This window comes from Procambarus clarkii, chromosome 23 (genome assembly GCF_040958095.1).
Source record: "Procambarus clarkii isolate CNS0578487 chromosome 23, FALCON_Pclarkii_2.0, whole genome shotgun sequence".
In the NCBI taxonomy this organism is placed as follows: domain Eukaryota; kingdom Metazoa; phylum Arthropoda; class Malacostraca; order Decapoda; family Cambaridae; genus Procambarus; species Procambarus clarkii.
Genome location: NC_091172.1, coordinates 41,748,567 through 41,761,865, shown reverse-complemented (window position 1 = coordinate 41,761,865; position 13,299 = coordinate 41,748,567). Strand labels below are relative to the sequence as shown.

The 13,299-nt window shown below is 44.6% G+C and overlaps 2 protein-coding genes across 2 annotated transcripts in view; both read right to left on the bottom strand.

Annotated features, from left to right (window-relative positions):
- Window positions 1-1,588: 1,588 nt before the first annotated feature.
- LOC138367919 (peptidyl-prolyl cis-trans isomerase-like) lies at window positions 1,589-3,568 on the bottom strand. The gene is made up of 2 exons (XM_069330203.1): window positions 3,405-3,568; window positions 1,589-3,289 (listed from the first exon to the last, which is right to left on the bottom strand). Exon 2 carries the CDS (start codon window positions 3,269-3,271, stop codon window positions 2,777-2,779), a length of 495 nt encoding a protein of 164 aa, XP_069186304.1. The 5' UTR covers window positions 3,272-3,289; window positions 3,405-3,568; the 3' UTR covers window positions 1,589-2,776.
- LOC138367918 (uncharacterized) overlaps window positions 1,589-13,299 on the bottom strand; it is a 189,696-nt gene continuing 177,985 nt past the window's right edge. Inside the window, exon 4 of the mRNA XM_069330199.1 lies at window positions 1,589-3,574. Within this exon, the coding sequence (XP_069186300.1) occupies window positions 3,479-3,574 (96 nt within the window). The 3' untranslated portion in view covers window positions 1,589-3,478. The remainder of the gene's footprint in view (window positions 3,575-13,299) is intronic.

Sequence of the window (13,299 nt, the reverse complement as noted above, 5' to 3'; positions counted from 1 at the left end):
ATGGTCCAGTATGGTAATATCACAACACACCATGGTCCAGTATGGTAATATCACAACACACTATGGTCCAGTATGGTAATATCACAACACACCATGGCGGTAATATCACAACACACCATGGTCCAGTATGGTAATATCACAACACACCATGGCGGTAATATCACAACACACCATGGTCCAGTATGGTAATATCACAACACACCATGGTCCAGTTTGGTAATATCACAACACACACCATGGACCAGTATGGTAATATCACAACACACCATGGACCAGTATGGTAATATCACAACACACCATGGACCAGTATGGTAATATCACAACACACCATGGTCCAGTATGGTAATATCACAACACACCATGGTCCAGTTTGGTAATATCACAACACACACCATGGACCAGTATGGTAATATCACAACACACCATGGACCAGTATGGTAATATCACAACACACCATGGACCAGTATGGTAATATCACAACACACCATGGTCCAGTATGGTAATATCACAACACACCATGGTCCAGTATGGTAATATCACAACACACCATGGTCCAGTATGGTAATATCACAACACACCATGGACCAGTATGGTAATATCACAACACACCATGGACCAGCATGGTAATATCATAACACACCATGGTCCAGTATGGCAATATCACAACACACCATGGACCAGTATGGTAATATCACAACACACCATGGTCCAGTATGGTAATATCACAACACACCATGGACCAGTATGGTAATATCACAACACACCATGGTCCAGTATGATAATATCACAACACACCATGGACCAGTATGGTAATATCACAACACACCATGGTCCAGTATGGTAATATCACAACACACCATGGACCAGTATGGTAATATCACAACACACCATGGTCCAGTATGGTAATATCACAACACACCATGGTCCAGTATGGTAATATCACAACACACCATGGTCCAGTATGGTAATATCACAACACACCATGGTCCAGTATGGTAATATCACAACACACCATGGTCCAGTATGGTAATATCACAACACACCATGGTCCAGTATGGTAATATCACAACACACCATGGACCAGTACGGTAATATCACAACACACCATGGACCAGTATGGTAATATCACAACACACCATGGACCAGTATGGTAATATCACAACACATCATGGTTCAGTATGGTAATATCACAACACACCTGAGTGATTGTGATATAACTGTGATAGTATGGTGGTGATATAGCAGTGACAGTAAGGTATTGGTGCTGTAGCTATGATAGTGATATATCAGTGAACGTAAGGAGGAAAAATATCAGTGTGAGGTGATAATGCAGAGACAGTGAAATGATGTTGGTGTAGCAGTGACAGTGTTATGTGATAGTGAGCTGTTGGTGATATAACAGTGACAACAGCTGTCATATAGTGACACCAACAATTTGTTACTCAACATGGTCAGTATATGACCCCAAGTGTGGGCACTGAGGTGATGGTGATAGTGAAGCTATAGTGATACAGCAATGATAGGTTACAGTACTGGGAAGTTATAGCATTGATGGTGATACAGCCGTGATTGTCAGGTATATGATACCAAAGAATAAATACCAAAGATAGTGAAGTTATGATGATATAGTGATAAAGGTCTGTCCTTAAATTACATTGGCATCAAAACACGCAGTCCATGGTGATGCAGGAGTGATGGTGATGATACAGTGAACTAGAGTGGCAGCACAACACAGTAGTGATGGTACAGTGAACTAGAGTGGCAGCACAACACCACAGTAGTGATGGTACATTGAACTAGAGTGGCAGCACAACACCACAGTAGTGATGGTACAGTGAACTAGAGTGGCAGCACAACACCACAGTAGTGATGGTGGTGGTACAGTGAACTAAAGTGGAAGCACAACACCACAGTAGTGATGGTGGTGGTACATTGAACTAGAGTGGCAGCATAACACCACAGTAGTGATGGTGGTGGTACAGTGAACTAGAGCGGCAGCACAACACCACAGTAGTGATGGTGATGGTGATGGTACAGTGAACTAGAGTGGCAGCACAACACCACAGTAGTGATAGTGATGGTACAGTGAACTAGAGTGGCAGCACAACACCACAGTAGTGATAGTGATTGTACAGTGAACTAGAGTGGCAGCACAACACCACAGTAGTGATTGTGATGGTACAGTGAACTAGAGTGGCAGCACAACACCACAGTAGTGATGGTGGTGGTACAGTGAACTATAGTGGCAGCACAACACCACAGTAGTGATGGTGGTGGTACAGTGAACTAGAGTGGCAGTACAACACCACAGTAGTGATGGTGATGGTACAGTGAACTAGAGTGGCAGTACAACACCACAGTAGTGATGGTGGTGGTACAGTGAACTAAAGTGGCAGTACAACACCACAGTAGTGATGGTGGTGGTACAGTGAACTAGAGTGGCAGCACAACACCACAGTAGTGATGGTGGTGGTACAGTGAACTAGAGTGGCAGCACAACACCACAGTAGTGATGGTGGTGTTACAGTGAACTAGAGTGGCAGCACAACACCACAGTAGTGATGGTGGTGTTACAGTGAACTAGAGTGGCAGCACAACACCACAGTAGTGATGGTGGTGGTACAGTGAACTACAGTGGCAGCACAACACCACAGTAGTGATGGTGGTGGTACAGTGAACTAGAGTGGCAGCACAACACCACAGTAGTGATGGTGGTGGTACAGTGAACTACAGTGGCAGCACAACACCACAGTAGTGATGGTGGTGGTACAGTGAACTAGAGTGGCAGCACAACACCACAGTCCACCACAGTCACCTCCGGATTGTCACTGTGGTTGACTGCTGCCCTCACCACATCCAGGCCGCTCACCACGTCACCGAAGGCATCAAACCACTGGCGACCATCCTGGCGGTCCCTGGTGGTGATGATGAACTGGGCACTCCTGGGACCCCCCGGATCATCGCAGCACAACACAGCTCCTGCCCGGCCTGACTCCCGGTACCGCCCCTGGAGGTCAGGCAGCAGTGGGGCTCCTCCCTTACCATCATTACTCTCGTAGTCTCCGCCCACCACCCACTCCCCCGGCCCACCCTTGTACTTCACGTTCAACAGTTTAGTGTTGCGGTAGGTGTGGCCCCGCTGGCCCGTACACAACAACACAAACTGTCTGGCCAGCGGAGTGTCAGGGGTCAGCCGGATGGTGACCCGCCCTCTTGTTGACCCCGCCCACCCGAGGTCAAGGAACGCCAGGGTGCAGGAGGGCTCCAGCATGCCCACAACGTCAATCTCCTGCAGAAAATGAAATAAATCATGCTGATAACTGTATAACAAAATGTTATCATATTAGTTATCAAAACTCAGTAGTAAGTAATGTCAGTAAGACTAGTGGGTGTAATAAAGTAACCTGGAGGGTGTGGGCGTGGGCGGGCGTGGGCTGACGCAAGAGTGAGTGGAGGTACAGCAGTCCGTCTTCTAGAGTTATCCTGGCGGAGCGGCGGCCATCTTGGTCTTCCTGGACGGCCAACACCCAGCCAGCCTCTTGACGGGCTCCCTCATCCTGCGGAGGTCCTCAACCTGTGGACAGTGTCAGTCCCTTTATCACCTGTGGTCAGTGTCAGCCCCATTATAACCTGTGGACAGTGTCAGCCCCATTATAACCTGTGGACAGTGTCAGCCCCATTATAACCTGTGGACAGTGTCAGCCCCATTATCACCTGTGGTCAGTATCAGCCCCATTTTCACCTGTGGACAGTGTCAGCCCCATTTATAACGTGTGGACAGTGTCAGCCCCATTATCACCTGTGGTCAGTGTCAGCCCCATTATCACCTGTGGTCAGTGTCAGCCCCATTATGACCCGTGGTCAGTGTCAGCCCCATTATCACCTGTGGTAAGTGTCAGCCCCATTATCACCTGTGGTCAGTGTCAGCCCCATTATCACCTGTGGTCAGTGTCAGCCCCATTATGACCCGTGGTCAGTGTCAGTCCCATTATCACCTGTGGTAAGTGTCAGCCCCATTATCACCTGTGGTAAGTGTCAGCCCCATTATCACCTGTGGACAGTGTCAGCCCCATTATAACCTGTGGACAGTGTCAGTCCCATTATCACCTGTGGTCAGTGTCAGCCCCATTATCACCTGTGGTCATTTCAGCCCCATTATGACCTGTGGGCAATGTCAGCCCCATTATCACCTGTGGTCAGTGTCAGCCTCATTATCCAGCCCCCCTCTACTGCCAGGGGGTTGGTGCTGGACCTGTAGCTCCAGCCCCCTCTACTGGCAGGGGGTTGGTGCTGGACCTGTATCTCCAGGCCCCCTCTACTGGCAGAGCGTTAGCGTTGGACTTGTAGCTCCAGCCCCCCCCCTCTCTACTGGAAGGGTTAGTGCTGGACCTGTAGCTCCAGCCCCCCTCTACTGGCAAGGGGGTGGTGATGGACCTGTAGCTCCAGCTCCCTTCTGGCAGAGGGTTGGTGCTGGACCTGTAGGTCCAGTCCCCTTCTACTGGCAGGGTGTTGGCATTGGACCTGTAGCTCCAGCCCCCTCTCTGCTGGCAGGGGGATGGTGCTGTAGCTCCAGCCCCCCTCTACTGGAAGGTGGATGGTGCTGGACCTGAAGTTTCAGCCCCCCCCTCTACTGGCAGGGGGTTGGTGCTAGACCTGTAGCTCCAGCCCCCTCCCTACAGGCAGAGGGTTGGTGATGGACCTGTAGCTCCAGTCCCCCACTACTGGCAGGGGGGTGGTGCTGGACCTGTAGCTCCAGCCCCCCTTTACTAGCAGGGGGTTGGTTCTAGACCTTTAGCTCCAGCCCCCTCTACTGGCAGGGGGTTGGTGCTGGACCTGTAGCTCCAGCTTCCCTCTACTGGCGGGGAGGTTGGTGCTGGAGCAGTAGCTCCAGCCCCCCTCTACTGCCAGGGGTGGGTGCTTGACCTGTAGCTCCAGCCCCCCCTCTACTGGCAGGGGGTAGGTGCTGGACCTATAGCTCCAACCCCTCTCTACTGGCAGGGGGTTGGTGCTGGACCTGTAGCTCCAGCCCCCCTCTACTGGCAGGGGGTAGGTGCTGGACCTGTAGCTCCAGCCCCCCTTTCACTGGCAGGAGGTTCGGGATGGACCTGTATTTCCAGCCCCCGTCTACTGGCAGGGAGTTGATTCTGGACCTGTAACTCCAGCCCCCTGTCTACTGGCAGGGGGTTAGTGCAGGACCTATAGCTCCAGCCTCCCTCTACTGGCAGGGGGGGTTGGTGCTGGACCTGTAGCTCCAGCCCCCCTCTACTGGCAGGGTTTGGTGCTGGACCTGCAGCTCCAGCCCCCCCCGTCTACTGGCAGGGGGTTGGTGCTGGACCTGTAGCTCCAATCCCCCTCTATTGACAGTTGGTTGGTGCTGGACCTGTAGCTCCAGCCCCCCTTCTACTAGCAGGGGATTGGTCCTGGACCATTAGCTCTAGCCCCCGCTCTACTGGCAAGGGGTTGGTGCTTGACCTGTAGCTTCAGCCCCCCCTCTAATGGCAGGGGGTTGGTGCTGGACCTGTAGCTCCAACCCCCCTCTACTGGCAGGGGGTTGGTGCTGGACCTGTAGCTTCAGCCCCTTTTTACTGGCAGGGGGTTGGTGCTGGACCTATAGCTCCAGCCCCCCTCTACTGGCAGGGGGTTGGTGCTGGACCTGTAGCTCCAATCCCCCTCTATTGACAGTTGGGGTGTGGCTTGGGTATGGGGTGTGGGCCGGTCTTGGAGCGAGACATGAACCCAGCGATAGGTGACTTAAATGGGGATTTCGATGTGGATTCAATATATAACTTATTTAAGAATATTCTAAACAAAGCACAGGAACGTAGTATACCATACAAATTGAATAGATCGTATACTAATGACCCAAAGTGGATAACAAAGAATTTGAAGAACCTTATAGGTAAAAAGAGAGCTTGGTACAAAAGGATTAAAAATGGGGAGGTCACTTTAGAACAGAATTCGTACAACTGGTTAGAAATGTTAAAAAAGAGATAAGGAAAGCAAAAAGAAACTATGAAGTTCGCATAGCAGGGCAAGCAAAGACAAATCCTAAAGGGTTTTTTCAGTTATATCGTACTAAGACTAGGGAAAGGATAGGTCCATTAAAAACTGAGACAGGTCAAATAACAGATAGTGATGAAGAGATGAGTAGTATTTTTAATAAATATTTTGTATCTGTATTTACTAAAGAGGAACTTAACAATATGCCTTCAGCCGAACAAGTCTATGTGGGTGGGGACGAGGACAGGTTGACGAGTTTAGCAGTTACCAGGGAGGATGTTCTTAAACAAATAGTAAAACTCAAACCAAACAAATCCCCAGGGCCGGATGAAGTGTTTGCTAGGGTGCTTAAAGAATGCAAAGAGGAGCTTTGTGACCCACTGTCAACCATATTTAATAAATCAATAGAGTCAGGCAGAGTGCCAGAGTTTTGGAAAGTTGCTAATGTGATACCAGTTTTTAAGAAAGGAGATAGATCACTTGCGTCTAACTATCGACCAATTAGCCTAACGTCTATTGTGGGAAAGTTACTCGAATCTATAATAGCAAATAAAATTCGTCTTCATCTTGAAAAACATAAATTAATAATTGAGTCGCAACATGGTTTTATAAATGGCCGTTCATGTTTAACAAATTTGTTATCTTTTTATTCTAGCATTGTTGAGGCAGTTAATAGTGGTAAGGATTGCGATGTTGTATACCTTGACTTTAGCAAAGCTTTTGATACAGTGCCGCATGAAAGACTGATTAAAAAAATAGAGTCTCATGGTATTGGGGGTGCTATATTAAGCTGGATTAGGGCATGGCTATACCAAAGGAAACAGAGAGTTAGTATAAATGGAATCAAGTCAGAGTGGGAAAATGTTGTAAGTGGAGTGCCTCAAGGCTCTGTCCTGGGACCTCTGTTGTTTATAATATATATAAATGATTTAGATTCAGGTTTGAGTAGCAACATTTGCAAATTTGCCGATGATACGAAAATCGGTAGGGAAATTAATTCGGAGGAGGACTCACTATCACTTCAAGTTGATCTAGATAGGGTTTTGAAATGGTCAAAGGATTGGCAGATGCAGTTTAATGCTGATAAATGTAAAGTTCTGAGGTTAGGTAATGATGATAGAGTTACAAGATACGAGCTAGATGGTGTTGTGATTGCGAAGTCGGATTGCGAAAGGGATCTGGGAGTTATGATTAGTAAGAATTTAAAACAAAAGGATCAATGCATAAATGTTCGTAATAAGGCAAATCGGACACTTGGATTTATTAATCGCAGCGTTAGTAACAAGACACCTGGTGTGGTTCTCAAGCTATATCTTGCTCTAGTTAGGCCCCATTTAGATTATGCAGTTCAGTTTTGGTCGCCATATTATAGAATGGATATAAATTCACTTGAACGTGTCCAGCGTAGGATGACTAAGTTAATTCCCCAAATTAGAAATCTTTCATATGAAGAAAGATTAACAAAGCTTAAGTTGCATTCACTGGAAAGGCGAAGAGTTAGGGTTGACATGATAGAGGTTTACAAGTGGATGAATGGACATAACCGGGGGGATATTAATAGGGTATTAAAAGTATCAACACAGGACAGAACACGAAACAATGGATATAAATTGGATAAGTTTAGATTTAGGAAAGACTTGGGTAAATACTGGTTCAGTAACAGGGTTGTTGATTTGTGGAACCAATTGCCGCGTAACATTGTGGAGGTGGGGTCCCTCGATTGTTTCAAGCACGGGTTGGACAAGTATATGAGTGGGATTGGGTGGTTATAGAATAGGAGCTGCCTCGTATGGGCCAATAGGCCTTCTGCAGTTACCTTTGTTCTTATGTTCTTATGTTGGTTGGTGCTGGACCTGTAGCTCCAGCCCCCCTTCTACTAGCAGGGGATTGGTCCTGGACCATTTGCTCTAGCCCCCGCTCTACTGGCAAGGGGTTGGTGCTTGACCTGTAGCTTCAGCCGCCCCTTTACTGGCAGGGGGTTGGTGCTGGACCTGTAGCTCCAACCCCCCTCTACTGGCAGGGGGTTGGTGCTGGACCTGTAGCTTCAGCCCCTTTCTACTGGCAGGGGGTTGGTGCTGGACCTATAGCTCCAGCCCCCCTCTACTAGTAGGGGGATTGGTATTAAATGGAGTATTAAAAGTATCAACACAAGACAGAACACGAAACAATGAGGTATAAATTGGATAAATTTAGATTTAGGAAAGACGCGTAAATGCAGGCGATGAGTCACAATAACGTGGCTGAAGTATGTTGACCAGACCACACACTAGAAGGTGAAGGGACGACGACGTTTCGGTCCGTCCTGGACCATTCTCAAGTCGATCGATTTGAGAATGGTCCAGGACGGACTGAAACGTCGTCGTCCCTTCTTCTAGTGTGTGGTCTGGTCAACTTAGGTAAATACTGGTTCGGTAACAGGGTTGTTGATATGTGGAATATGAGGTATAAAACAGCCATAGAGTTAGTTAGGAGCAAGGGAGGAATCCCGATCATATGTGGCATTCTTCCAAGAAAGGGAGTGGGAAATGAATGGATATCGAGGGCACTTGGTGTCAATTGCCGGCTGGAAAGATATTGCAAATCAAATGCAATATCTTTCATAGACAACTGGGAACACTTCTATGGAAGAAATGAAATGTATGCTCGTGATGGGGTGCATCTATCGAGAGCTGGGGTTGTTGCTGTTGCGAACTCGCTAGAAGAAGTGGTTAGAGGTGTTTGTTTGGGTTTAAACTGTTAGTAGATAGAGGTATGGGAATTGATTTGGAGGTAGGAGGTAATAAAAGTATGTGTTTGTGGGAGAAAGGAATTGGCAAAACGATCAGGGAAAGAGAAGGTCCGCAAAATAACAATTCACTTAGGGTATATTACACTAACAGTAGAAGTCTAAGAAATAAAATTAACGAATTAAATGCTCTTGTCTGCACAGAAAAAATAGATATTATTGCACTTACCGAAACGTGGATGAATGTAGAAAATAGAGAACTATTAGCTGAATATCAAATATATGGATTTAAACTATTTCACACAGATAGATATATTAGACGAGGAGGTGGAGTAGCCATATATGTTAGGGACAATTTGAAATGTAGTCTCAAAGAGGGAATCATAAGAACATAAGAACATAAGAACAAAGGTAACTGCAGAAGGCCTATTGGCCCATACGAGGCAGCTCCTATTCTATAACCACCCAATCCCACTCATATACTTGTCCAACCCGTGCTTGAAACAATCGAGGGACCCCACCTCCACAATGTTACGCGGCAATTGGTTCCACAAATCAACAACCCTGTTACTGAACCAGTATTTACCCAAGTCTTTCCTAAATCTAAACTTATCCAATTTATATCCATTGTTTCGTGTTCTGTCCTGTGTTGATACTTTTAATACCCTATTAATATCCCCCCGGTTATGTCCATTCATCCACTTGTAAACCTCTATCATGTCACCCCTAACTCTTCGCCTTTCCAGTGAATGCAACTTAAGCTTTGTTAATCTTTCTTCATATGAAAGATTTCTAATTTGGGGAATTAACTTAGTCATCCTACGCTGGACACGTTCAAGTGAATTTATATCCATTCTATAATATGGCGACCAAAACTGAACTGCATAATCTAAATGGGGCCTAACTAGAGCAAGATATAGCTTGAGAACCACACCAGGTGTCTTGTTACTAACGCTGCGATTAATAAATCCAAGTGTCCGATTTGCCTTATTACGAACATTTATGCATTGATCCTTTTGTTTTAAATTCTTACTAATCATAACTCCCAGATCCCTTTCGCAATCCGACTTCGCAATCACAACACCATCTAGCTCGTATCTTGTAACTCTATCATCATTACCTAACCTCAGAACTTTACATTTATCAGCATTAAACTGCATCTGCCAATCCTTTGACCATTTCAAAACCCTATCTAGATCAACTTGAAGTGATAGTGAGTCCTCCTCCGAATTAATTTCCCTACCGATTTTCGTATCATCGGCAAATTTGCAAATGTTGCTACTCAAACCTGAATCTAAATCATTTATATATATTATAAACAACAGAGGTCCCAGGACAGAGCCTTGAGGCACTCCACTTACAACATTTTCCCACTCTGACTTGATTCCATTTATACTAACTCTCTGTTTCCTTTGGTATAGCCATGCCCTAATCCAGCTTAATATAGCACCCCCAATACCATGGGACTCTATTTTTTTAATCAGTCTTTCATGTGGCACTGTATCAAAAGCTTTGCTAAAGTCAAGGTATACAACATCGCAATCCTTACCACTATCAACTGCCTCAACAATGCTAGAATAAAAAGATAACAAATTTGTTAAACATGAACGGCCATTTATAAAACCATGTTGCGACTCAATTATTAATTTATGTTTTTCAAGATGAAGACGAATTTTATTTGCTATTATAGATTCGAGTAACTTTCCCACAATAGACGTTAGGCTAATTGGTCGATAGTTAGACGCAAGTGATCTATCTCCTTTCTTAAAAACTGGTATCACATTAGCAACTTTCCAAAACTCTGGCACTCTGCCTGACTCTATTGATTTATTAAATATGGTTGACAGTGGGTCACAAAGCTCCTCTTTGCATTCTTTAAGCACCCTAGCAAACACTTCATCCGGCCCTGGGGATTTGTTTGGTTTGAGTTTTACTATTTGTTTAAGAACATCCTCCCTGGTAACTGCTAAACTCGTCAACCTGTCCTCGTCCCCACCCACATAGACTTGTTCGGCTGAAGGCATATTGTTAAGTTCCTCTTTAGTAAATACAGATACAAAATATTTATTAAAAATACTACTCATCTCTTCATCACTATCTGTTATTTGACCTGTCTCAGTTTTTAATGGACCTATCCTTTCCCTAGTCTTAGTACGATATAACTGAAAAAACCCTTTAGGATTTGTCTTTGCTTGCCCTGCTATGCGAACTTCATAGTTTCTTTTTGCTTTCCTTATCTCTTTTTTAACATTTCTAACCAGTTGTACGAATTCCTGTTCTAAAGTGACCTCCCCATTTTTAATCCTTTTGTACCAAGCTCTCTTTTTACCTATAAGGTTCTTCAAATTCTTTGTTATCCACTTTGGGTCATTAGTATACGATCTATTCAATTTGTATGGTATACTACGTTCCTGTGCTTTGTTTAGAATATTCTTAAATAAGTTATATATTGAATCCACATCGAAATCCCCATTTAAGTCACCTATCGCTGGGTTCATGTCTCGCTCCAAGACCGGCCCACACCCCATACCCAAGCCATTCCAATCAATTTGACCCAAAAAATTTCTTAGGCTATTAAAATCAGCTTTTCGAAAATCTGGCACTTTAACAGAATTTTCTCCTACTGGTCTATTCCATTCTATGCTAAATCTGATTTCTTTGTGATCACTGCTCCCTAGCTCACTCCCTATTTCGATGTCATTAATTTGCGTTTCCCTGTTAGTTAACACTAAATCTAAAATATTATTTTCCCGTGTTGGTTCCTTAATGTGTTGCGTAAGAAAGCAATCGTCAATTAATTCTAGAAAATCTTCTGCTTCACTATTCCCTGTTTTGTTCAACCAGTTTATTCCGCTAAAATTAAAGTCACCCATGACATAAATACTGTTAGATCTAGATGCTCTAGATATTTCATCCCATAGATGCTTTGCTTCCATTCTGTCTAAATTTGGTGGCCTATATATTACTCCTATTATAATATTATTAGCTTTTTCGTTTAATTCAATCCAAATAGTTTCTGTGTGTGGCTCTGTTTTGATTCCCTCTTTGAGACTACATTTCAAATTGTCCCTAACATATATGGCTACTCCACCTCCTCGTCTAATATATCTATCTGTGTGAAATAGTTTAAATCCATATATTTGATATTCAGCTAATAGTTCTCTATTTTCTACATTCATCCACGTTTCGGTAAGTGCAATAATATCTATTTTTTCTGTGCAGACAAGAGCATTTAATTCGTTAATTTTATTTCTTAGACTTCTACTGTTAGTGTAATATACCCTAAGTGAATTGTTATTTTGCGGACCTTCTCTTTCCCTGATCGTTTTGCCAATTCCTTTCTCCCACAAACACATACTTTTATTACCTCCTTCCTCCAAATCAATTCCCATACCTCTATCTACTAACAGTTTAAACCCAAACAAACACCTCTAACCACTTCTTCTAGCGAGTTCGCAACAGCAACAACCCCAGCTCTCGATAGATGCACCCCATCACGAGCATACATTTCATTTCTTCCATAGAAGTGTTCCCAGTTGTCTATGAAAGATATTGCATTTGATTTGCAATATCTTTCCAGCCGGCAATTGACACCAAGTGCCCTCGATATCCATTCATTTCCCACTCCCTTTCTTGGAAGAATGCCACATATGATCGGGACTCCTCCCTTGCTCCTAACCAACTCTATGGCTGTTTTATACCTCTGAATCAGTTCCTCACTCCTGACTCGACCAACATCATTTCCTCCCACGCTAATGCAAATAATGGGATTGTTCCCATTACCAGCCATAATATCATTCATGTTGTTTATAATATCACCAATGCCAGCTCCGGGATAGCAAACCCTTAACCTGTTCCCCCTATCTCTAGCACAAAACGTTCTATCCAAATACCTTATCTGGGAATCTCCCACAACTAATGTTTGCTTAGGTACTTCCTTTACTTTCTGAGGGGCCTGCGCTTCCTTTCTCTTCGTTGCTTTCCCTTTTGCGCGATCCACAGTCTCTCCACAGCACTCGTCCTCCAAAACGTCAAATGAATTTGAAGTTGCTATGGCGTTTGAAGGCGGCTTTATCAAAGTCTTCTTAAGGCCCCTGTCTTTCGCAACTCTCCAAGACGAGGTCCCTTTACTGCTGGTCTCCTCCTTCGTTACTTCTCGTTGTTTTTTAAGCTGACGCACCTCCTCCCGCAGAGGAGTCCAACTCTGTCCTCAGGGCTCCCACTAGAGTCACCAGGTCCTTCACTACAACTTCCATATTGCTATAACAACACTCAGGAGCTCCGGTTAACACAACCTCTCACTGAATCAAATCAGAGCCACACACAGAAACTATTTGGATTGAATTAAACGAAAAAGCTAATAATATTATAATAGGAGTAATATATAGGCCACCAAATTTAGACAGAATGGAAGCAAAGCATCTATGGGATGAAATATCTAGAGCATCTAGATCTAACAGTATTTATGTCATGGGTGACTTTAATTTTAGCGGAATAAACTGGTTGAACAAAACAGGGAATAGTGAAGCAGAAGATTTTCTAGAATTAATTGACGATTGCTTTCTTACGCAACA